Here is a 27999-nt window from a genome sequence, read left to right as displayed (position 1 = left end):
TACCTATCGGACAGCCAATCCTGAATCCAGTTGACCAATCTGACATCCAGACCCATGTGCTGCAACTTGAATATCAGCTTATCATGTGGCACCCTGTCAAATGCCTTTGCTAAGTCTAGGAAAATGGCAGTATATGCCTTTCCCTCATCTAATGCTCTTGTAACTTTATCATAAAAGGCTAGCATATTGCTAAAATAAGAGTGCCCCTTCACAAATCCATGCTGACTCTCACTGATAACATCACCCTCATCTGCCCAGTGCTGTATATGGCCCCTCACTACTTTCTCCAAGATCTTACTAACTACTTAGGACTCACAAACTGGCCTATAATAGACACTTCCAGTCTTCTATCGCCCTTATGCAATGGCACTATCTTACCTTCCTTCCATTCCATGAGCACAATTCCCGCAGCCAGACTTTCAGCGAAAAGTCAGGTCAAGGGCACTGTCAGTTCCTTAGCACATTCTCTCAAAACTTGTGGTGAAATACTGTCCAGTCCCACAGCTTTACTAACATCCAGAGTACTCAGTATGTGGAACACACTCTCCTCATGCACCTTGAACCTGCTCTATCCCTCTAGTATTCAAATTGACTCCTCCAGGATGAAATACTCCAATAAAGTGTTCATGTTTTGTCTAATTTGACCACTTTTAATCAAGGTTATTAGATGCAGAAGTTTAGTTGAAGTGTGAATAATGTTAAGTAATGCTTTATCAAAGGGTAAGTAATTGTTTTTGGTAACAACAGAAGCTACACAAAAGAGGTCATCCAAAATATGATAGTCCTCACTTAAAAAACTTGGTAACATAACTATTAGGTGAGAAGCTGCTGAATATTCAGCAACTTCATAAATAAAGTATAAAGCAATGCTTAAGCTTTCCTAAATCACTGAGTAAGGGAAATAAAATAATACAGATGTCTGAAATAATGTCCAGAATGTCTTTAAAATTTTTTATATAAAAACGAAAGAATCTAAATGGAAAAAAAATATTTTACATACACTGAAAAAGTGGTTAAGTACAACAAAATGCTTGCACATTACACAGAATACTAGTTTTATTAGCAGTCCAAGCAAGAAAAATTCCAACAAAATTACAAGGAAATGAAGAGAACTCAATTCAGAAAATTTATTAAAATTGTTATCACTGTACCTTCATCAAGTTAGGAGAATCATAGCAGGAGTAAGACCCAGGTGAAAAAAAAAAAAGTCAACCATACCATGCCTTAACATCATCTATTCAATCAGACACCCACCACTCACTATGTAAGAAATTTTGCAAAATTGCATCTAATTTTTTAAGAATGTACAACTTATAGAGGACAACAAAAATAAATTTAAAGAAAATATAGCAAATTACATGTCCATTAACAAAAAAATACTATTAAAATAAGTATTCTCATACCTGGCCATTTACTAGGAGCAGTAGAAGGGATAAGACCTTCCTCACCACTACTGTGGTGTCGACGATGAGAATGTCCTGCTAAGAGATGGCTGTTTTGGTACAATACGCTGGAACTAAAATTGTTTTTACCAAGTTAATACAATGAGTAAACTATAACATCTATGGCTAATAAATAAACACAAATATGTTTTTAGCTTCAAGCAAGGAAAAGAAAAATAAAGAAATGAAAATAAAATTATGGTATATAAATACACTTATTAAATTTCCAGAGAAACTGAGACTGGCGGAGGAATGACAAATTTGAGATTTCTCTGCAATACACATTTTCCAAATATATCTGTACCCAGGAATTTCATTAGCAAATACTACTGTCATCATCATCAAATGATCAAACAGGAGTATAGTACACTAAGAATTTTAAAAAAAATGGAGGACACTTTGGTTTGACATGTTTATGCGAATGTCAAGAAGGATGTTTGTGCATATATGAGGTGTGGCTATTAAATAACAAGACTGGTTACAAAAATGTGGTTTATTATTACAATTGTACAACTTAATTGCTATCCCCTCAACATACTCCCCTCTTCTATCTATACATTGTTGCATACGAATTTTCCATTGCTGGAAGAGTGCTGCAAGTCATCAGATGTTATCTGCTTCAGTAGCATTGCCGTTTTCTCCTTTACCTCATCCACTGACTGAAAATGGGTGCCCTCCAATGTGGATTTCAACTTTGGAAAAAAAAAAGGTAAAAGTCACATGGAGCTAAGTCCGGTGAGTAAGGTGGATGGTCCAACACTGGGATCTTCTTATCAGCCAGATACTGCTTTACAGGACAATGCTCCAGTCCACAGTGCACTGTGGGCTGGAGCATTGTCCTGATGGAGAATCCAAGCATTGTTTTTCCACAGTCTCTTCCTCACTCGTTTTCTAAGCTTGGCCAGAACCTCAAGGTAATAATTCTGGTTAACTGTCTGACCCTCTGATATCCATTCAACCGTTACCACACCATTGATATTATAAAAAAAAAAATAAAAAATAAAAAATAAATAAAAAATCAGCATTGCCTTCAGAATTGACTTGTTCATTCTGGCTGACATTGGAGTTTTCCAGTGCATTGATTGTCTCTTTGTTTCTGGATCGTACTGGAAAAATCCACATCTCATCACATGTGATGATCCTCTCCTGCAAGTCCAGCTTGCAGGAGAGGATCATCTCCTGTCAGCCATTCCACGATGTCAGTGTACATTTGTTTCTGAACGTTTTGCTGCTCCTAACACAAGTTTTTGGGAACCATTTTGTTGCAGACTTTGTTCATGTTCAATTGCTCATGCAAAATTTGTCGTACAGTCTCTTTATCAATGTGCACCATGTCTGCTATCATGAATGCTTAATCAGCAATCGTTGCATAATTTCATTAATTTCTCAAGGTTTTGTTAAGTTCCTGCTGTGACATGGTGACCCAGTCGTTCGTCATCTTCAATGTTTTCTCGACCTTCAGCAAAGCATTTGTGCCATTCAAACATTCGCACACATGTCATTACATTATCACCGTACACCTCCTGCAACAGTTTCAAACACTTGGCCAGTGATTTCTTCAATTTCACAAGGAATTTGAGATTAATGCACTGCTCGAGTTTAACATTAGACATTATTCTGGCAAAGCGACTTCACGTGTGTTTCTTTTATAGCTGCCAACAGACTAAACTATGAGCGACAGAGAACAATGCTTATCTCAACTGCTTCTAGAACGTTCAAGGTCACTGCAAGCACATCCCATTGCTACGAGTACACGATTCACAGCACACTTTGTCTCATCATTTAATAGCCACACCTTGTACATGAATATCCTTCTATAGCCTACTGCTCCAATTTGTATCCATCTTCTGGACAGATGGATACAAATTTTTTTTTATGTAGCATTCCATAACATTACGTGCAAAGGCTCATGTATAGTCAATTCATTTATTTTAAAATGTGATGCAAGTTACTTTTTGAAAGAAACAAATTTCCTTTCCTTTTTTAATCTAATATGTAATATAACCACTTATGACAGTATTACTAACAAAATATTATTCCTCTTATTTTTGATATACATATACCTGAGTTAAATGTACCAAATAGGATTTATATACAGTTCTTCTGTAACATGCATTAATACTAACTTCACTAATGAATGGAGCAAAGTGGTGCAGCAGTAGTTACAGCATGTATGGAGAATGTGTAATAGTATTTTCAAATTTGCTATTCAGATTATTTCTTAACAACTAACAGTGGTAGCAGACATTTTTTGTGTGCATTATATGCACCAATAATATGAATATGATTAATTTTTCCAAATTAAAACTGGTTAAGCTGTTTCAATGTAACCAAAACTTCAGAATATGCATCAGTATAAATAAAATGTTATTTCAGAGAAAATGTTTAATAAAGTTAAGTTAAACTCAGTAGTAAGTCTATTTTAATCATTAAACTATATTTACTTTCTACCAAAAAAGAATATAGTTTAATGATTTTTGATGTGCAGTCATTATGTAATAGGGTTATGATGCAGAATTTCATATTACCGTATTTTATAATATTTAATTATTTGGAAAATTTGAACCATTTAACAAAACACAACTAAAATAAAGATCTTTTGCTTTTTGGTACACAAAATCCTCTTTATGAAAATTGCAAGAAGCAAAAACAGTAATACAGTGATATCTCGCTAATCCGAACTAATAAAAACCGTGCTTGTTCAGATTAGCAAATTTTCTCCCAAGAGACAATAATAACTAGCGTTTAAGACAAAAATAATCAGATTCTGATGGCACATCAATTTAATTCTGTAAATAAATGAAGTAACTAATAGAAAAAAACTACTGTACTGTAATGTAAAACTTAATCTTTGTAAAAAAGTCACTGATTTTCTTTTACTTCTTGGAAGCTAAACTTTTTTTGAATGCTTATTTTAGGAGCTGCATTAGCAATAAAATTTTGTGGAATGGCATATCATTCTGCTTAGCACATTCTATACATATATTAAAACTGTCAACGTCTTCTAATTCATTCTGTAGCATCATATTTATAATGTCAGCAGCTGATTTAATTTCAAATTCAGTTTCGGTTCTACCTGTAATCCATTCCACAACATTTGTTTGTGAAATTTCAACATCTAGATTTATATTTTTAACCAAATTATGCAAGTTTTAAATTTCCTCTTTTTTGTGTATCACTAGTTATCTTAGTAAATTCTAGAAGGCCACAGTTTTTTCCATGATGCTAGTACTGCTTCAGGTTCGAAGGCTTCCCAAGCAGCAGCAACTGAGAATGCTACATCTTTCAAATTTATATTTTTTTATTAATGTGGTAATGCCATAATTTTGGGAAATTACATTTAAAAGCAGGTCTTTATGATATATTAATTTAATGGATTGTATTATGTTCTGATCCATTGGTTGCAACAATGGAGTACAATTTGGAGGCAAAAACATAGCCGTAAAATTTCCATCTTCACTAATCAGTTGATCTGCCCGAGGATGTCCAGGACAGTTATCCAATAATAAAACTGCTTTCTTTTCTAAATTCTGGGATTTTAAATAAGTTTTAACAGATGGTTTGAAATCGTTGTGAAATGAGTTTGACATTCATCCATCCTTTATGTTGACTTCGGTACAAAACTGTAAGGCAGCATTTCTTAAATGGTCTTGGGTTTTTTGATTTACCTGAGGCATTTGCACAAGGCATTATCGTGATGCTCTTTGGACATTTTTCTACTGGGCGCTGAGGCTTCATTTCTGCGAACTAGAGTTTTCTCTGGTAACAACCTCGAACAAAGACCACTTTCGTCCGCATTATAAATTTGATCATCGGTTAAATTTAATTCAAGAATTTGTTCTAAAACATCTTTTTGGAATGGTTCTACGGTGGAAACCTCACAAGGCAGTTTTTCCCCTGATATTGATAGTTTTTCTAAAAAAGCTTCTTGGAATGGTTCTACGGATATCCCCATAACAGGCCACTAGGCCTGTTATGGGGGCTATCCTTAGCCCTTCCCAGCTGTATCCGTACCGAGGATAAGGTGGCTAGCCTTATGCCTCCCGGTGTGTCCTATGTCTGTAGATTCGTGTGTTTGCAGGACCGGTTTGCTTGTTTGTGGGAGGAAAACCCCCAGATAAACTGGTGAGAAAAATCCTGCTGTCCACGGCCAAGGGCCGTGGACAGCAGGATTTTGTCTGATTTTGGCTATGTCTGAGAAAGATCCTTAAGCTCCTCACAGCAGCAACAGGAATCGAACCCAGGACACTCCTTTCCCAGGCATATGGTTGTGAAGAGCACAGCCACTCGGCTAACAACGCAGACATAAATTTTATTGTTAAAAACAGTAAAATAAAAAATTAAGTTAATAAACAATAAAACTGTCACTTTTATTAAAATTTATCTGAAAAATAAAATTGCACTTACTAAAACAATTGATAATCATTCACTGAAAACTTATGAAAACACAAAACAATAAATGGCAACTCAGACAACATTTCATTTCAATAACCAAAGAAAAACCGAGCGTCATATACAACCAGGCTTTAGGCTAAGTCATTGTTATTGTTGAAGGAACATAAAGATACACAAACATTGTGCAATAGTGGTGACTAATCATTTCATTAATGACAGCAGTGATTCATGCCGACAATGCAGTATGTACTGTACAATATAAAAAAACAAACGTGAACACAATAAATTAAAATAGGCCTTCGGTATAATCGTACAATCGACAGTATGAAAAAAAAATACCGTACTGTAATAATAATAAAGTAAATAATAATAGTTTAAATAATAATTATTAAATAAAAATAATAGTACACAAAATAATAATAAGTAGTAAAAAAATTTTTTCTTTCAAACCGCAGTTCGGATTACTGGAGGGTTAGGACTAAAGTGGTTCGGATCAGCGAGATGCCACTGTATAAGGAGTAACATCGTTTATCTGAACATCGAAGGTTGCATCATCATCCATGCTAAAAGGATCTGATATTATGACAATACAACATTACTATTTATTTCATTAACTTAGTCTATTACTTATCAAATTTCTGACTTGATCAGCCCTTAGTTTTGTATCTTCTAAAATATTCAGAAGTGCATCAGTACATCAAAACATGATCTTTCATTTCAGTAAAATTATGGAAACTACAACCGTTTTAGGAATAATTACTTTAATTTTCCAATGTTTCAACTTCATATTAAAGTCATCATCTGGAGAAGTGGTTCTTAACCTTTTTTTTACCTAGCACACCCCCTGCTCAATTTTACACTAGGTTAATGACTCAATAAGATAATTATAATATATTATTAGACAAACCTAAATTACCATCAACATATTATTTGAACTGATAGTTAATTAAAAATTAATGACTTTGGTACAAATTAATTTTTACTCAAAAAAATTTAAACTTACTGTATTTAATAAGCCAATCATTAATGGCTACCCTAAGCCTGATGAGATCCTGCTAATTTTTCAACATCAGGTGCAATGTTCAACAGACAATGTCTCAAGTCTCCTCTTTCACTTATTTGCAATATACTTTGCTGCTTAGCTAACAATTGCAACATGACACTGAATCCTTTCTCAACATATCAAAAACAAAGAAGAAAAAGCAATGAGCAGTAATTTTATTTCTTGCCAAAGCTGAGGATGGTTGCATTGCATGTTTGGCAGAATCTTTCATACCCATGCTGGCACCAAATCTGTATCTAATATTAAATCATCTATTATTTGTAGACGGGAACTGCAGAAAATCTCATCTTGCAATGCTCTGCTTGTAGAATGTAATTTGCTAATAAAAGCATTTATAATTCCTTTTGCTTTAATATTCATGTTGCTTCCCTGCAATTTGATGTTAACCTCAATTAATTTGGTGAAAATATCTGAAAGATATGCAATGTCAACCTTTTCATTTTTTAGAACATTACACATGTTCTCATCGTGTGAATTAAGAAATTCCAAAACAGTATCGTAGAGATCATTAAAACGTCTCAGACAGTTTCCATTTGAGAACAATCTAACTTCAGTGTAAAGCAAAAGACACTCAAATTCTTCTTCATTTTTGTCGCAGAGTTCCCAAAAAATATGGGTGTTCAATGACTCGTCTTTTATTTTATTCACTGCATTAATAATAACATCATCGAAAGTCTTATGTAGTCTGCTGTTAAGATGTTTTTCAGCTAAGTGCTGTCTATGAAATATGAAAAATGCAGTGAATATTGCTGAGAGGAAATGACATCATATTACTTTTACATGGGCCAATCATTGTATCTAAAACTTCATTTTTACCGCCCCCCCCCCAGTATTCACAGTGCTGGGGGGGGGGGGTTACTGCCCAGGTTAAGAATCACTGATCTGGAATACACACACATACACACACACACACACACATATATATATATATATATATATATGCACAAAGACAAACTATATTACATTTCAAACAGTATGCCAAGTTAAGTTAAACTCAGAGTTAGTAAGTCTATTTTATCCATTAAACTAAATTCACTTTGAAATATATAATATAAATATAATATGAAGGTTGAAACATCAGAAAATTAAAGTAATTATTCCTAACATGGTTATAGTCTCCATAATTTTACTGAAATGAATGCTGATCATGTAACACTAAAGGAAAGAAAACATGATTTTATTGGGTCTTATTTACACTTCCTGTGTAAATTTTGGTAAAGTCATGTTTTAGCAACTTGCTCTCATTTTATAATAATGTTACCATGTTGCTAAAACATAACCTTCCCTTAGTAAACCTATGTTGCTCATTGCGAAGTAGATATTCTCTATCAACCCATTTCTGAATGCCAGTCTTAACCAATTTTTCCCAAAATCTTCATAACCATGCCCGCAATACTGATTGGTCAATAGTTGGATACATTTCTCTTTGCATCACCCATGTGCAATGGAGTTACCATTCATTTTCCCTCATTCAGAAGTTTCCCTTTACTGAGACTCAAATTATATAGCCTGGTCAAAGGAGTAGCCAGTTCAGCTGAGCTAGACAAGGGGAATGGATATACCTGATACATTTGGATTTTGCTAAGGCTTTTGACAGAATACAGCATGAAAGACTGTTGTATAAACTGGAGAAAATGGGATTGGATGATAAAATATTAGCATGGATAACAATGGCTGACAGGCAGATATCAAAAAGTGGTATGTGGGGGGGGGGGGGAGAGCCTGTGAGTCTGCAAGATCTAAGGTAACCAGTTGTATACCAAAAGGTTCCGTCCTTGGTCCACTGCTATTCATTACTATACTGTACATTAATGACATCAGGAAGGATTTTTCAGGCAACTTATAGCTATTTGCTGCAAAATGATTTGAATAGGCTGGAATTGCGGACATAGAAATATGAATATCAGTTCAATGTCAGTTAAAGCCATGCACTTTGGTATGATTAGATATCCAAAGTTATATTATATTTGTGGGATTATGCTAGAAGAAATTGATCAGGCCAGGGATATTGGAGAGTTAGTAGATAGAAAGTTTAAGTTCAGGTGCCATGTGGCAAAGATTGCAAATACAACTTTAAAGTTAACTGCAATGCTGAAACAATCTTTGACATGTAAAGATAAGGATGTGGTTTTGCCTCATTTCATAGCACCTCACGTGGACTATTATGTGCAGGTCTGGTCTCCTGGTTTCCATTGTGATTCTGATACAGTGGAGAAAGAGAGTGCAAAGGAGATTGTTAAAAATGATATCGGGATTGTGGAATACTGATTATGAAGACAGAATGTGAATTTGTAGACTGCATACAATAGCAAACAGGAGAAAGAGGGGAGAATATGATTGAGATTTACAAACTTCTGAAAGGGTCACACAGGATTTCAGTTGATGGAATTTTTATTTTATGGAGGTGGGGAAAGGACAAGAGTATTCTTGGAAGGTATTCTTGGAAGTTGAAAATGAATGCTGTCGAGAAGGGGGGGGGGATCTAGATTTTTCTAGATCTTCTTAACATGTGTGGAATGGACTGCCATTGGGTGCTGTGTGTGCAAACAGTGTGAATGAATTCAAGGACAAGTATAATAGCTAGTGCATATAGAATGTGGCCTCCCTCAATGAGTCCCTGACTCCCTCGATATCTCTTAATAATAATAATAATAATAAATGGTGTCCCTACTCCAGACAAAAATGGCATTAGCAGCTTCCAGCCTCCAACAAGTATGGTGATGTTTCCCTGGTAACGACAGTCATCTAGCACCTAGGGAGACAAAGTTGGCATTTCATCCAACTAGAGAATGTGTTTTTAAGAAGACAATGCTCACATGAAATGCAGTGAGGAATGATGTAAAATACTGTAATCATTTTAATTTTACTATTGTTTTGGAGTTGCGTCCAAAGCATTGAGACTGTAAGGACTGTGTAGTATGGTTCACGGACAATTTATCGCAAGCAAAATTGATCAAGGGAAAAATTCATCACGGAAACTATTCATCAGAAAAAAATTTGCTGAAAACATATTTGCTAGAAAACTGAAATGATATTGCATTGATACCTATGTATAAAAAGTAAATGCAGTGCAAGATAAATGTCACACAATATATATTTTTTTATGTATTATTTGTTTAGATTTTAATTAGATTTTCATAATATTTTTATTCTTATACAATGAAAGTAATATATTTATTGATCGGCGACTTTCATAATTTCAGTTTCGTTGTAATTTTTATTCATTTTAACTTGGTTCAGAAATCCTGCTGAAATTCCATGACCAAACACAAAAACCACTCAAGCCCTCCAATAAGCAGTGCTGTGGTCCCACATCAGACGACGAAATTCATCTCTTATCTAAAAACAATTACAGACATCCATGCCCATTATGAGTTTCGAATCCACAGCTCAATTGCAGGAGAGGATACACATCTAGTTCAGTGCTTCCCAAACTGTGGGCCGCGGCCCCATTGGGGGCCATAGGGTTTGTTGAAGGGAGGGATGTGCGAAATAATGAAAACAAATTTAAAATGTTTTAAGACTAAGTAGTTTTTTTTTATTTTAAAAGAAACGTATTTAATTTTTATTATTTATTTTTTGTTATTTTTTATATTTTAATGGAAAAAAAATCACACATTGGTGTGGGTTCACAAATTTTGCTTCCTGAGTATTTCGGTGCTTAATGAATATTAGTAAATATATGCTTATTCATATAAGTTTAATTTCAAAGCAGAAATCTAAGAATTGCAGTTTCAAATATTTCACCTGATATTGACTTTTTATGCAGCAGTATTGAAACATATCCATCATATTAAATTGTTATTAAACTTCTTTTATGCTTTTAATTCTTTCTTTATTACTAATCCTTTTGCGTTTCATGTGCTTGTACTGCAAATGTACAATAACAATATATCTATCTATATAAAAATATGAGATAATGTGCCATGTCAAATGTGTATGTAAGATGCTAAAAATGTAATATTTGAATTTGATTTTTGCAATATTCGCTGTGTATGTTTTGAATTGAATATAAATACAATAAATATTATAATATATGTCTATATTACGATTTTTTTTTGGAGTGGGGGCATGAAATATTTTAATTTTTCCAAAGGGACATCCAGAAGTTTGGGAAGCACTGATCTAGCTAACTGTTAACGACATGATATTTCTGATTACAGTTTATTTTTATTTTTTTTTCGATGAAGAAGACTAAATATAAAATTTCTTAGTGTTATAAAATACTAGTATTGGAGGAAAAGGTAAAGACTAGTATTGCACCCACAGATGGCAATTTAGCTTATGCTGATTTACCTAATGATGGCAGGATTTATGTAATCTTATTATCATTTTTTTTAATATAATTACTCAAAAGTGAACTTATGTTCTTAAACTAGCTCTGTAAATGATAGCAGTGTACAACGTGTCTTTTGTATGCAGGAAAAGTGGAGTCATTTTCAAAATACATGTCACCTTCTGAATCAGTTCAAATAAAAAAATATATCACACCTGGATGGATGTCTAAATGCACAGAACAAAAACAGTGAACGGTTAGAAGAATAAATATTCTTAAATACCATGCCCTTTCTTCTAAACTATTCTTAAATACCATGCCCTTTCTTCTTAACTATTCTTAAATACCATGCCCTTTCTTCTTAACTATTCTTAAATGTTTTATTTTCCCTAATAACTATTCTAACTATCAATAATTTGAATAGTTAATAGGAATAATAGGAATATGTAAATAGTTAACTATAAATATTAGTTGGATATAACTATTATCCCTAAATATTCTTAAATATGGTGCTCTTTCTACCTAACCATCCTATCTCAGTTCTGTAATAATTAATATTCCATCCACAGCACCTGTAGTAAGAAAGAATATTAATAACTTATATGGAATAAAATTTTTCAGAAAGCTATATATAATCGAAATATTAAATAATATATAAAATATTTCTTAAATGCTTTTTCAAGTATTTTTAAAATAAATATTTTTTTAAAATATTTCTTATATGGGAAATATTTCTTTTTTTTCACATATATCCGTGAAGAATTTTCATGCGTTTAATTTTCCCAAGATGAATTGTCCAGACATGTTGTAGTATGTCTTTTAATTAAGTATTTTTTTCTGGCTGGGTTGGCTGTTTTATGAAATGAAAAACTGCATTTCAAGGAAATAAATCTCCTCCTCCCTCCAACTCAGGCCAGCTAACTCACTTTCAGTTGAAAAGTCCTTATAAATGTTCTTCACATCCTAGATGGATTCAGACCTAAGTCTTTCTGATCAAATGCACTGCTGATACTGAGCTGCAGAGACTCTCTTTCTTATGAATGTGTATTAAAAAAAATGTAAAAAAAGAATATAAATAATTATAAATGATTGCCAGATATTTACTCAGTATTAGTGATTCATCACAGAAGTTATTAAAATGAAAAAACTAATTTGTAAATATCTTAGAAATTTTGTGGAATATGCAGACATATTTCATCTTATTAGTTAAGTTTGTCATAAGTTAGACAAAAAAGTTGGTATTTAAGAGTTCAGTGTTCCCTGCTTATATTAGATAACTTAAACTCGTGTAAAAAATGGGAGGAGATCTCCACATTGCCCATAAGGAATGCAAAGATCAGAATGAGGCTTCGGACTAATGTCTAATTCTCAGCTTCACATAGTGTATGCCTGTTAGTCAGCATCCACTGGATACTGATGAGAATGGGCTAGTAAGGACTTAGCCAACCATTTCACACTCTCTATTGGATTAAACCAGAAATAAACATGATAATGTACAACAAGATGAGATTTCATTCTGGGAAGTTGCCTGGTTAAAATTCCTTGCTGTTTTCATCAAGGAATTAGGGCAAATAGTAAAAAGACAGCTAATGGAAAAAACTCCAAATCAAAACCTAAGAAGAAGAACAAACCCAAAGTGACAAGAACTGAAGATAACTATCAACATAAAGAGCATCAAAGGAAAGGAAACTGAACTTCCAGCACAACAGACAATGTAAAATGTGGACATTTGTCTTGGTAATGTAATTACCAAGACAAAGTAGGTGAAAAAGATGCCTACTAAGTAATAAGTATATAATGTTATATTCAGGCAATAATGATCAAGTAGAAGAAGGAGAAGTAACAGCATTCAACACCAAATATGAAGACTGATTGGAAGGCAATTTCAATTAGCATTAGTTGGTTGATTAGGAGTTTACTGTGTAAGGACAAAAAGGTCATGCAGCACCAAACCAAAGATAACAGCAGTACTCAAGGTAATAATTAACAATAATAAAGAGATAAATTAATAAATAACAGAAAAGGAGATGGCATGTAAAGAAATCAATGGGTCTGTATGAATCATACACTTTTGGTAGCCGTATTCTTTTATATGCACAAGTAAATAAAAATAATAAGTAATGTTATGGACAAAATGCAAATTTAAAAAAAAAAATAAGCTAGGCAAAGCCGTCATCTATGTATAAATAGAATTTATAATGAAATGTGTTTGTATAAATTAATTCATTATAAATAGTTAAAAACTTCATGCAGTTTGTCTAAGTCTGTTAGGATCTGGCTGAATGTATATGGTTCAGACAAAATAGTAAAAAAATTCCTTCCTTCCTAAAGTCACCAGAACATGACAAATAGTGAGACACGTTGCATTGTTTGTATGCAGGTGACATCTGCCTTTAATAAATAAGAATATGTAAGATGTGTGACCTATGCAGAACTCAATAAGAACAACTTCCTCCATTCTGTTTGTGTTGATTAGACTGCCAATGCTTACTTTCAGGCTTAATCAGGTGCGATTTGTTACAGGACATGATGACTGCTATTCCGTAATTAGCTTTGATCTTATGAACTGACAAACAGAATGCAGAAAAAGTATCATGTGATCTAGCAGCTATATCTGCAATCTCATTTCCCTCATTTCCAAGATGGCTGGAAATCCAAAACAACCAAACATCAAAATTAAGGGTCTTAATTTCAAACAAGATATAGAACCTCACAAAGTATTGGATGTGCACTGCAAACAGAAGAGGAGATGGCCTGTAAAGAACTCAATGAGTCTGAATGATTCATAGAGACTCACTGAGTTCTTTATGATTCAGAGACTCACTGAGTTCTTTACAGGTCATCAATGAGTCTCAATGATGGCCTGTAAAAAACTCAATGAGTCTCAATGAATCATACACTTTTGGTAGCAGTATTTATTCTTTTATATAAACAAGAACAAGCTGAATTGCATGCAACTCTGCTGTATAATTATTGCAATCAAGCAGGATCTGATCGAATGCAATAAAGTCTGGAAATACAGTAGCCAAACAGATGTCTCAGATCATAAACAGCATAGATAGGATGATGATGGAATGTAAGACTTCCTTACTTGATACAGTGACAGATCACAACAGAGTACAACCTGTCATGGAGGAATGCTGTTATGTTTCATAAAGGTAATGTCAACATTCATGCCAAAAGCTTGCATATTCTCTTTAACACCTAAATGGATGTATGGCAGTCTGATGTGTGTGATATTGAGCATCCTAATGCAGAGAAAACATGAGGTGCTCCAGAAGAGGCTTTATATTTAGGATATTATTAAGAGACAACTGTTTCTGTCCAAGTGATAGAGCCAGTTCATTTGCTTCAACATAAAGACTTTTAAGGGGTGATGCATGTAAAGCACCAGCTATCCATATACCCTGATAATGGACAGGATGCAAACCATCAGAAGCTACTATGCGTTGCAGGACCATAGACTTGAGACCAATAAGCCAGCTTGGGACGTGTAAGTGCACAATAAAGATAAAGCAATGTAGATCAATTGGCACCCCAATCAGTAGAAGATAGAATGCAAAGAAGATTCAATGCTCTCTGGCACTTTTACCTTAATTAATCTTTCTATTAAAGATGGGTCTTAAGAACTTGGACTTTTGTAGCTATTGGAGTACTACTTTGTCTGATTCTTAACTCAGGATTGGGGTGAAGAGTGCATTTTTGGCAGTGGTGTACATAAACACCTTCTGCTGAAACCATTACTATGACCCCAATTGCTTGTTGAAGTCATCTTTCAATTAACCTCATGTTATAAGAGTAACAGTATATTGCAAATTCATCAATACAGAGTGCTGCCTTACACTGGGAGGAAGCTATTCAGTGACTGAGTTAACTTTGACAACAAAGAGTATCACACTTATAACAGAGCCTTGGGAAACACCCTCTTCTTAATGAAATGGCCGAGATAGTGTACTTTCACCCAGACTTAGAAGACGGAGCTGGAAAGAAAGTTTCTAATAAATCCAAGAAGGTGAAGTCTGAGACCTAGTTTATGGAGGTCTTTTAATATGCCATATCACCAGGCCATGTCGTAAGCTTTTTCCATGTGAAAGAACACTAAAACCAGATGTTCTCATTTCAGAAATGCATCTATTATACATGTTTCTAAACAGATCAAATGTCTACAAAAGCCACATTGTGTGTTGGAGAGAAGACTGTTTCCCAAATATAAGGGGAGTCTGACATCAACTATTTTCTCCAATATCTTACAGATAACTGGTCAGCATGATCCATCAGTAATTGTTTGCTTGTGTTGAATACTTTCTTGGTTTTGGGATGGCAAAGAAAATTACTTTATGCCAGAAACACTTCTGCTGTAGTTATTCTCTTGTAAAATAAGAGAATGAAATTCATAAAAGATGATGGAAGATGCTTTATCATCTCATAATGGATTCATCAGCACCTACTGGAGTGAGACAGTAAAAGAGCCCTCCTTTTAGTTCCTCCTTAATGAATAGTTGTTTGTACAGCTCTAGTCCATTTACAGAAAAAGTTTAGCTGCTGTTTCTTTTGTTGATTTTTCGATATTAAAAATTCAGGAAGATATGAAGCAGTTGCTGAGATTCTGGACAAAATATTATAACCAAGCGTCTGCAATAGCTTTAGGATCAGCAACAACACATCTTTTGCTACATACGATTGAAAGTATGCTATCTCTGACATTTCATTAAGAAAGTGTTCCCCAAGGCTGTAATAAGTTTGACACTCTTTGCTGTCAAAGTTAACTCAGACACTGAACAGCTTCCTACCACTGTAAGAGGCAGTGCTCTATGGCTTGATTACTTCACAATCCATTATGTTCCAAGGTTAACAAACAATGTGTTCTATATGGAGCTTTAATTTTTGGGATTTCATACAATTTTTGCATTAATCAGTTATGTAAATTGGATCCAAGATTGTTTTTGACTCTGATGGCTTACATAGCATACTTTGGCATGAGTACATTTAAAAGCTATTTAATTTGATATGTTAAGGTATCTACAGAATTTTATGCCATGCTGGGTCTTGATCTTTTTGGCTATTTGGCACTAGGGTTCCACTAAGGCTTCTGAAAGAGTGGAAATCAAGATGAAGGATTTAGAATTACGGCTGCTGCCTGGACAATACAATGTGTGACATTGTGTTGTCCAGGCATTAAATTTCTGCTTCAGCATTAAATTTTGCAAGATAGGAAAAAACATTCCAGTCAGCCTGTTACATTTTCCACATGAGCAACCATAAAGGTGATGGTTCCTGTGAGGACATAGTGCAAATAATGGGAAAATAATAACTTCTATAGATGTCCTCATCAACATCCGAAATGAGCAGAGGTAAAAGGACAAGAGAGCAGATTGTAAGATCTATTGCAGAATATGAGCAAGCAGGAATATGCAAAAAAGTATCGACTATTATTAAGAAGGGAGAGATCACAATTGTCGAGCATTAGCTTAATGATATTATTATTATGATACAGGTATCTCCATGGCGTCAAAAGATTCATCATGAGAGATCCAATGATGATATGACCTCATCAATTCATGTTAGCACTACCCAAGAGATTGTTGTGTCCATTAAAGTCACCCATGAGAAGCATGGGCTGAGGCAGTTGCAATATATGATTAACATATGATATGATTGTAATATGATTAACAAGTTTGATTTTACTCACAACTTGATGATAAATAAATGGAACATACTGCAATAAGAAATCCCACAGATAAGCAAACTGCTACTGCTTCCAGAACAGTATTAAACTAGACCATGTTGGAAAAAGAGTATGATTGTAGACTAGGATAGCGACTCCAATATGAGCAAGACCAACTCCAGTTCTGTTCTTACAATACAAGCAGCAGCAAAATTCCTTCAGGTGGTGGTGTGGGGGGGGGGGGGTCCTCACTGAGTTTTAAATATGCTTCTTGAAAATAGAAACAGAAGGGTCTGTGTTTCTGCAGCATAATCCTGATATTATCAATATTTTAGCAAAACCCATGATAGTTCCACTGTAAAAATTTTCCTATTGTTTTGGTTTTGTAGACATCCAATTTCTGAGATATTGAGGACTTACTTTTGTCAGGCTTATATTTATCACCTGATTTAGAAAAGTATGGAGATCCAGTGTCCATCTCTTCTTCTGTAAAAATATTTAATACATCATCTGACGTGTCAGGATCATTTGTTAAGTTTAGTTTACTATCATTGGATACAAAAGTATTCAATTTTCTATATGGGTGCCTGGTGGTTTATGTTTCAATGATATCCTTCACCTAATTTTCTTGGCAAGTGGGTTCTCTTTAATTGAAATAATTTTTGACATCATTTCAGGAGTGACAACACAGTCTGTGCAACTGATGCACTCCACAGAGAAGTACTAAAATTATTAGCTGGTGGAAGAACTGCATGAGTGTGAGTTGCTGTTGATATTTTCATAACTATCACCCTCATAAGAGAATTTCAAGAGAGGTGTGGTAATGGTAGATGCGACCTTCCTCTTTGCATTCTGATATGATATATTTTGTTCTGCTTTTTATCTCTTGCATTTTTTAAAATATTTTTCTGATATGCATGGGAGTAGGCTATGTGTTAGCTGTCAGGGAAATCATCTAACTTTCTTTCCAGAGAATGATTTATCATCATGCTCTTTACTATCATATAAGGCAATGTAGTAGAGCCACTACAAGCAGATTGATATCCCCATATTTCTAACATTTAAAGCATCTCCATGGATTAGGAATGTACAGTGACATCACAATTAAGGATATTAGCTACATTCTCAATGGAGAATCTACAGAACAAACACATATTTCGACTACTTAGGCACAGCTTTTAGTGAATTAAATATGAAATAAGACAGAAATTAGCCAAAACACTACAGTGCTAAAGCTAGTGTTAAGTTATGGAATCTGAGAGTTGGGTTAGAAATAAAGCACTTGATCAGAGATTAGAGACCAGAGAGGTTCTGAGAAAAATCAGGGCCTGAACAGATGCACTAATGACAGAATTATATTAAAAAATGAAGATATTAGGAAGGATCTTGACATTGTTAGTATTCAAAAATGTGTGGTAATGGTAGATGGTATGGTCACTTAAACAGAATGAGACAGAAAAAGTTACAATAGGTATTCAATGTCAAGATGGCAGGAAAAGACTAAGGTCCTCATGACTGATTCAGTAAGATGTGCCTTAGATGACTGAAACATTAGCTATGACAATATTGGAATGCTGACAGACTGACTGATTTGGAGGAAAATTGTTGATAGGAGATTAATAATAACGTAAACTTAATCATGTAGTATTGTCTTAGTGGCCTGTAACCTCCTTGAGAGTACATATATGGAAATTAATAATGACAATGATATTTCAGATTTTGTTCCATTAAAATAATTTTGTTTACACAGTTAATAATGGTGTAAACATAATAATTCTTAGCCTATATAAATTTGAACGTACTTTCTATTATCTTACCTAATGAAATCCTCCATACTTAAGCCTTTATATCCACCCTGTTTAACAATAAAGTTATCACTGTCACAGAGCGACTGGTAAATGCATGCAGAAAGGGCAGTACTTAGGTCTCTCAACAACATTACAGAACTGTAAGTAGTATTATTAACTGATGGAAAAACAGTCATTTCAGTGATAGTGCGCAATATGTCATGGGTCATGGCCTGAAAATATAAAAGCAATTATTTATACAAAGGCACTATAATTAAGGTATTATAGGAATTGAAGCATATGTTTTCTATGATATAATGCATGTACATACCTGAAACAGCTAGAATTAAACTGCCATAGCTACAACGTCCTTTTGAAAATCAAAATGTTGCATTTAGAGAATAATGAATGTGGGGGGGGGGGGGGTTATCCCATACAGATTATGTTATATATTGAATTTGATTTTCCACTTCAGATGCATTTCCAATATATAGCTAATCACTTTCATGTATATTTATATTTATTAACTGCAACAAATTAGTGAATGCTATTTTGCAACGATGTAAAATATTATCAAAAAATCCTCCAGGGAGTCCAAAGGACTCATTCAGAGAGGTCACCTTCTAGATCCACAATACCTAAATATCAACCACACATCTCCCTAAATACATTCACGAATGCACTCATAAATCTAACACAGCTGGTTGATGCATTTACAACCCGCCATGAAAAGAACTTGGACTTCACACATTTCGTAACCCTTAATCAGATGAAACAGATGACCTGAAGGATTCCCTCCATCTGACATGAACTGCAAAATATCACTTACATTTAAACTGTAAGATTCACTTACTACTAACTTATATGTTTATATCATATCACCTCTTCTATTTTTCAAGCATTATAGACCACATTTCTGCAACTCCTTATATACAAACATCCACAGACAAATATAATCTTTGATTAGTGGTTTAGATGTAGTCTTACCAAACTATGTAAAGAGGGAGAAAAACTTTCTTTTGGTCGATCTCTTGTTTATTCCTCCTTACTTACAAATTTAATTAAAACTGAAAACATGATATTTATCATTATTTTGTATTATTTTTTTTTAATTCTCTTTAAATGAATCTATTGTTTATTTATTTTTAGTTAAAATTGTCAAATCAGTAATTTTCTTATAAATCCAGGTAAATGAATTCATTTGGATCAGTGGAAGTCAAACAGCGAGCCAAGTGAATGCGATTATAAGCAAAGCACATTGTATGCGTTTCGTTTATAATTGTGTTTACTCGTAACTACATCATACACTTCCCACTACCCAATGTTAGAATTTCAATTAAGTTTCAGTTGCTCTAAATTTATCGTTGGATTTACTATTATTTTGTTTGCTAATTGATAGTTATAAACTTTATCAGAAAGGCAGGACTTTCTGGAGAACAAAATATGATTTCAAAAGTAATAAATAAACCAATATCAGCCACTATTGCATCTTTGAGAGTGTGTCATTTATTAGCAAAAGCAAAAATGCCTTTTACTGATGGAGAGTTAATAAAAGAATTGTTTCTTGCAGCAGCAGAATCTTTGTTTTCTGATTTAAAAAAAAAAAAAAAATGAAATCATTTCGAATATTAAAGATTTACAACTTTCCAGAACAACAGTTATGAGAAGAGTTGAAATTTTAAGTGCCGATCTGAATACTCAGTTAATGTCAGACATTCACCAGTGTGTTGCATTTTCATTACAATTTGATGAATCAAACGACTTCACTGATTACTGCTCAGTTAATGGTATTTATTCGCATGGTATTTCAAGATTATTCAAGCAAAGAAGAACTTTTGAAAATTGTACCATTATTGGGAAGGACTGAGAAGAGACATTTTTTCGGCATTTGATGAATTTGTGAAACAACACAAACTTCTGCTTTTTAAACTTGTGTCTATTACTACTGATGGTTCTCCTGCAATGATAGGTAATAAATCAGGCTTCATTTCATTATGTAAAAACGATGACAAATATCCAGATATTTTAATGTAATACTGCATTATCCACCAACAAGTGCTGTGTAATAAAAGATTAAACACAAAAGATGTTTTGGATAATATATTTAAAATTGTAAATTCTGTTCAAGGAAAAGCCCTGCAACGGTGGTTATTTAAATTACAGGAAGATGATGATAGGGAACTTTTGTTGTACAATAATGTTCACTGGCTCAGCAGAAGTAAATTTTTATTAAGATTTTTTTGTATTAATTAACAATATAAAAAATTTTCTTGATGAAAAAGGAGATATTTATCCACAATTGAGTGATTAAAGATGGTTGTTACACTTATAATTTTTAGTAGATTTCTGTACAAAATTAAGCAATTTAAATTTAGAGTTACAAGGTAGAGATAAAAATTTAATTGACATGTTAAGTTCAATAAAAGGTTTCCAACAATACCTACTTTTATTAAAGAAAAATTTCACTGTGATTTAAAAGAATTTATTCATGAAATAGATTTAGTTGAGGAAGAAATAAATTCAAGATTTATTTATTTTAATAAAGCTGAAATGATTGTATCTTTTATTAATAATCCATTTCAAGAAAACTTGAACATCACAGAAATTTCAAATAGAATTAGTTGATATAAACCAAGCTGAAGTAGAACTTGAGATAATAAACATTCAGAATAGTTTACATTTAAAATTAATAAACAATGAAGTCATTTGGAAGTATACACATGAAAAATTTCCAATATTAACTGATATTGCACGAAAAATTCTGTCATGTTTCGGATCGACATACTTATCAGAATCCGCTTTTTCAAATATGAACGTCATAAAAACTAAATTAAGAAACCAAATTACAAATGATCATTTGGATGATTGTCTGTGATTGTCCACTTCTTCATATCAACCTGACTATCAAATATTGCGAGGTCCAAACAATGCCAAATTTCACATTAACTTTTTTTTTTTTTTTTTTTAATCCACCAGCATTTCCTGTAACTTATGAATTTGTAATCAATCTGTTGTTTTTTCTAACTTTGGTTTTCCAAAATAGAGAAATAGATATTTTATTCCAATATATTTGTATTATTTGTTGTATTAAAATATTAAGTGATAAATAAATTTTTAAATACACAAATAAAGTTTTTAGTTTCTTTAAAGTTTTTAGGGTTGGGAGAGTGGGTCCTCCGAAGTGAGTGAGCGCATTTAACTGCATAGTTGTGCGTAATCAGACATCAGTTTGGGGGAATGTGATCTATATAAGAGAGTAGATCGCCGAATAACTTAGTATAGAAAAATAGCTCACATAGTAAAAAAAGGTTGAACACCACTGCTTTAGAGCATGCTTTACATTGATTTCTTTATGTATCAATCCCACATGATGGGTGGGATTAATATATAAAAAAGCATTAGTGACAGGTGAAGGTTTGTAGATGAGAGTTGAGAAAGAAGGAACTTATTGATGTTTTCTGGAAAAGTTGGAGGTTGTTTAAAAGTGGAGAAAATTTTGAAGCAGGCTATTTTAAAGAACAATTTGGTTTGGTTAAGAGTTTAGCAGAACAAGGATAGCTAAGGTCCATGCCAAAACAGATAATAGCAGTATACATGGTAATAATTAATAAATGAAGGACAGGTATATAAATGAGTATAGTAAAATATGCGTAAAAAGGTGTATAAACAAACAAGTGTAAAGAAGTTTGTAAAAATCCTAGATAAAACTAACTAGCTATTTAAAGGCTATGCATTAAGTACATTCAATGAATACAAATAATATACATATAAAATCTACATATACAGTGATAAATATTGATGTTCTGTAAAAATTTAAAAATAAATAAACATTTGATGAATGTGATAAAATCTGCTAGAATGTATATAGGCTTCAGATATTAAGAATATGACTAAAATAGTAACTGCTTGGTAATGAAATGAGGGTAGCCAATTAAAAGGCAAACGACAGTACAGTACAATACAGTAGAGGACAACAGTACACAGAGGCATGTCATTGCCCCTCAATAACAAGAAATGTTTAAGATGTTTATGACATGCAGAGCCAAGTAAGAATAACTTCCTATTTGGACTCCCTGAGTAGACAAAATTTCCATGATTTGATTTCAGGCTTGATTTGATGGAGCTTGTTGTTGTTGGTCTCTCTATTCCAGGATGCCTGCTATTGAGATAAAACTTTCTGTCTTATGACATGCCTGTAATCAGAGTATGTGTCAGACAGATGATGAAAGCATGAGAAATGAGATGACCTAGCTGAATAGATGTTGAGTAATGTTTGCAGAAACCAAACTGTGTTCTGGGAAAGAGCCTTTTTCTCTTCAAAAACCATAAAAGACAAGAGTTAACTTTTTTTTTTTTTCAGAATCCTGCACAAGCAGCTGATCCTTCTCTGGCTTAAGAAAAGCAATACTAATAGCCAATTGCTAGGTATATGGAAACATTCTCACAAAAATTCTGTTGAATAGGTACAGCAGTTGATCCATAGCAGATGGTGACAGACTTTTGATCATTTCATAATAATTGCTATCTGATTCAACAGCAGATGTGTGATGCTTAAGCAAAGCTGCTTTCATTTCTTGTTTTTGAAATAGCCTGTTATATTCTATCCTAATGCTTAAAACAACAGAATTTGCTTTTCTGGTTTACATTTTGTGACAAAGAACTCTGGAGGATAAGAAGATAGTGCTGATATCTTCTTATCTCGCAGAAACAGAGGTCAACTGGTACTAGGCTAACAGGATGAAGCATACCGTTTTTGCAAAAAATCTCCCCAAGAGTATCAGTAACTGCTGTTGTGTCTGTAATGGTCATAATGTCATCCATTATGACCTATTGTAAGCAGGTAATGTGTCTGCCCTTCATTTTCTGGAATTTATCCCAGACTTCTTTGTTGTTGGTTGCTCTTATTATAGAAGATGTATATTGGCTCCAGAATTCCTTTTAGTTCTGATTAGGGATGACAAATGTGTCTTTCTCAAGCTCATTCAAAAACAAAGGTTTGAAAGATTTGTTTTTGGAGATATCTGGGAAGATACATCAAGTTGTCCTTCTTGACTGCTGTGTAATCAGCATTCTGCCAGTTTAGGAAAAGTGGCGAGTGACTAGATGCTCGAAGAATAGCATTTGTGGCAGCTAGTTTAATGCAGTGCCTCATGATTCACTGATAGGAGATGAGATGACTGTCATATAATCAAATTCTGCTAAAAGAAGATGAGTCAGTCAGCTTGCTCGATTTTTCATCATGATATCTGTGTAGTACAAGGTTGCCCATCTAAAAAATTAGTTATCAAGAGGAGACAATCACTCCTGAATAAGTTGACATCAGTTTACCACTTAAACAGTGGAAGGAGGAAGGGAATGCAGAATTTAAGTCAATGGCAATGAATATTCAGGAGGACATATGGAAGAAAGAACTGCTTTTTTTGTTCAAGAGGAAGAGATTGTTGTTGTTGATGAAGAGTGTTGAGCATAAGCTCAACACTCTTCATTTTATGTTATTTTGGGCACTATCAGCAGAGTGTTTGTCCATTTAACCCTATACCCCCATTAAAAGTAAAAAGGGGTGGTAACTGCAATATGATGTCATCAAGGTTATCCTGAGAGATATATAAGCAGCAAGAGTAAGAAGATACAGCATACTGTTATAACTAATCTACTTACCTCTTGCTGCTTATATATGGCAATTGCCTCTATATATATGTTTTAAAGGGAGACTTGTTGGATTTAAAGGTTGATGTTTTGTGTGTGTGTGGGGGGGGGGCAATCATGACTCCATTCCTCCAATAAATGATGTTGAATGAAGCAGTTTTTCATACTGTGTCATTGTTGTGTCTTTGATGCCTTCTGTTTGTTATTTGAGTTTTCTGTCAATGGAACATCAGTGATGTCTGAACATGGTTGGGGCTTGCTGAGGACTTCTGATAAATGGGAGCATGAAAAATTATTCATTCTCAGGAGGAAGTTGGTTTCCCATCCACCACAGAGGCAGTCCAATGTATAGCAAACAATGACTGCAATCTGAAATGGAATGACAAGGTGACCCTGGATGCTGCACTAGTACCAGTAAGCCCGACCTGTCTCCTGAAGATTGGGAGGAGACTTGTTGCAACATCACCTATCCTTGCAGGCAAGCCAGTTAGCTGAATGTTCCTAGTCAGGCCATCCAGGATCACTGGTCTTGCCAAGGTAAAGGTCAAAGCAGTGCTAGACAACCAGGATCTCCCTTTCTGGAATCCATGGATTGCACTGCACAGCAAATGTGGTGGAAGAACATTAGATCTTGGCAATGCTAGTAGTCTGGAAGATAAGATAGTAAAAAAAAAAAAATTAGGAGAAAAGCATAGGAAAAAAATATGAAAAGAAACAATAACATCGATAGGAGTTTTTCCTCCACAACAAACAGGTGTTTTACATGTAGGGTTCTATTGCAAAAGTGACGTCACTGAAAATCCAGTACGTATCTTCACATGAAGTACTCTTTTTTATGCTACTAACATTAACTCATAGAATATCTGGATAAGAATGATATTGCTGCTTTCTGTATATTCTAATGAAAATCTCTTTATTTTTAGTGTTCTGACTTGGCTTCTTCCCATTGTGAGATTTCTTGTGCTACCTTGAAATGTAAAACCCTGTCATGATTTATCCTTAGTTTCCACATCTTTAATTAAAATTAAACAGTTTCCTCTGTATGGCATGGAGGTGTATATCATATTTCTCCCTACTATTTCTATTTAGAGCCTCTGTAGCTCAACTGGTATAGACGAAGCCCTTTGGTCAGAAAGACATGGGTTCAATTCCTGTCCATGATGTGAGGAACCTTTATCTGGTCTCTTTCAACTAAAGGTGAGTTAGCCGGTCTCACGTGGATGTAGAGGGTTTTTTTAGCATAGAAACAGGTTTTTCATCCCTCAAAACAGGCGAAACCCATGAACACACAGACATAAGACATTCCTGTAATAAGGATTAACCAACCTATTCCATAGGATTTCAGTTTCAAATGCCTACACTGTGAAGTGTGGATCTACACACGAGCATAAATCAACAACAACAATCTCTATTCAAACCTTAGTCATCACTTAATTTGCTTATTAATATTCAGAAATTTCAGTTCCTAGAGTTTGCATTCTTGAAGGAATTGAAGAATGCAAACTAGAAAACAAACTAGAATGCAAACTATGAAAAAACAAGAGACATTGCATTTAGTTCTATGGGGAAAAAAAAATCCTGAGATACAGAAGTGATTCCACAAGCACATACTGTAGAACAGATATTAACTGCATCACAGAACCTTATAAACTAATACCTGAATAATTACAGTTTGGAGAATGGAACACCACTCACATCAACAAAATAAAATTAAATTATCGAAATTCAGAACAAAAGAAAACTTCAGATTTCCTTTGTTAATAAGAATACTGAAATCTGAGGTCAGAGCCAGAAAGATACTAATGTTAAATCCACTGGAAGAGTAAAAACTCATTGAAATCACTATGAAAAAGAAGCTTCATTTAATAACTTCAGTTTTAGTAACTAATAATAATTCCATGGTAAAAATATTTTACTACTAGTAAAGTGAAAATATATGATTTCTGCATTTATTTAAACTTAGTATATTCCTGGATGTAACTCCTACTGATGAGATCTGAATAAAGGTAGAATTGCAGTCATATTTATATAGTGCTCATATAAATATATATCATAGCATAAAATAATAAATTTAGTTTAATCCTTTATCCCAGTGTGAGCAAACAAAGTTTGCGCCTGAAAATGTTTTCAGGACTGAATATAGTGTTGTACTATCTTATCTGGGTAAGTAGTGCAACACCAGGGCAACTCGTAGCAAAGGTGGAGCAAGCTACCAACACTCCTATCCCAGTATCTCCCATAATGCAAAACACATCTCATTGTGGATATGTATACTGTTATGCATTAAGGGATTGGCCACTACCCACACTAGTTTTGACCTTTATTGAGGTCTCTTCAGTGGGAGCGAGGCCCAGAGTTGGAGATACTTTTTGTCAAACTTCAGAATGAAGAAAATAGCAATATGACAAGAAACGGAAAGGTTGTACATGAGAATTATGAGAGTGTGAATGATAGTATTAATGGTTTCTCAGAAAATAAAAAAGACGAGATAGATGCATTGAATGAGATCGCGTTGTTGAATCGTGCGATAGAAAGGGCAAAACATCAGCTAGAGTGCATGAACAAAAGTCGACTGAATGAACCAACCAATAATAAAAGGTATGACAGGAAAAATAGGCGTATGAATGTGAACATGAACAAAATGAAGGATAGAGTGCTGTATGGAGACTCGTTAGTACAAGGTGTGTTAGTAGAGGATTTGACAAAATCGTACCAACCTGGTGCGACCATAAAGGATGTAACTGAGTCTATTAGAGAGCAAAAGGAAAGGGTGAAAGAAATTATTGTTGTAGCAGGTACGAATGATTTGAAAGGAGATAAAATGGAAATGATAGAGGACCTGAATGAATTGTTTGAGGTAGCAAAAGAAAAGAGTGAGAGAGTTAGAATGATTAGTCTTTTGCCACGGTATGACAGTGAAATGTTTAAAAGGAGGGCCATAATTGCGAATGACTTTATGCATGGGTTATGTATGACGAGTGGTGTGGAATTTGTGGACGTGAGGAGTGAGTTTGATGGGCGAAAGGATCTATATAAGATGGATGGCTTGCATTTGAATGGTTATGGTGTAAGAAGACTTGAGAAAGTGTTGCTGAATGTAGTGGACGTGCAAATTCAGGGAAACTAGATTTGTTAAGGGGGGGGGGAGTAGATATACAGTCCTTAGGGAGGCAGTTGAATGTAAGAATGAATATAATATGCTAGAGCAAATAAGGACAACAAACCAGAGTGGGATAGTTAATATAAGGCATCAAGGTAGGGTTGAGGCTAATGGGGATCTTAAATTCATGTACACTAATACTAGGAGTATTAGGAACAAGAAGGAAGAGTTTTTGGCCATGGTTGGCACTTCCAGACCACAGGTTATTGGTATTAGTGAAACATGGCTGACTGTAGATGATATAGCTAGTGGGATTGAATGTGATGGGTATAGTGTGTTCAGGAATGACAGAGAGAATAAAATGGGGGGGGGGGGGGAGTATTGTTGATGATTGCTGATGAGCTACAGCCAAGGAGAATAGAAGTTGAATTGCAGGATAGAGAAAAGAGGCCATTTGGTGTGAGATTGTGGCTAGCAGAACTAAATATACAATTGGGTGCTGCTATAGACCAGGTGATGGAAAAGATGGTGGTGACAATATGCACAAGCAAATAGAAGAAATGAGTGGAAGGAGGGTGATTATTATGGGAGATTTCAACTATGGTCACATTGATTGGAGTGAGGA

The 27999-nt window shown here is 34.2% G+C and overlaps 1 protein-coding gene across 4 annotated transcripts in view; it reads right to left on the bottom strand.

Moving 5' to 3' along the window:
* Rbcn-3A (rabconnectin-3 alpha) overlaps positions 1–27999 on the bottom strand; it is a 984230-nt gene that overhangs the window by 356110 nt on the left and 600121 nt on the right. For all 4 annotated transcript variants that reach the window (XR_016549602.1, XM_090406519.1, XM_090406521.1 and 1 more), the window contains exons 39-40: positions 18659–18861; positions 1404–1516 (exon numbers count right to left, since the gene is read on the bottom strand). Coding sequence is in view for 3 of the 4 variants with exons in the window: in XM_090406519.1 (XP_090262645.1) it covers positions 1404–1516; positions 18659–18861 (316 nt within the window). In the remaining variant the exon portion in view is untranslated. The remainder of the gene's footprint in view (positions 1–1403; positions 1517–18658; positions 18862–27999) is intronic.

The sequence above is a fragment of the Typopeltis vanoorti genome, chromosome 16 (genome assembly GCF_054136105.1).
Source record: "Typopeltis vanoorti isolate ZY-2024b chromosome 16, IOZ_Tvanoo_1.0, whole genome shotgun sequence".
In the NCBI taxonomy this organism is placed as follows: Eukaryota; Metazoa; Arthropoda; class Arachnida; order Uropygi; family Thelyphonidae; genus Typopeltis; species Typopeltis vanoorti.
The sequence above is the reverse complement of the archived record's forward strand: the minus strand, read 5'-3'. Positions and strand labels throughout refer to the sequence as shown.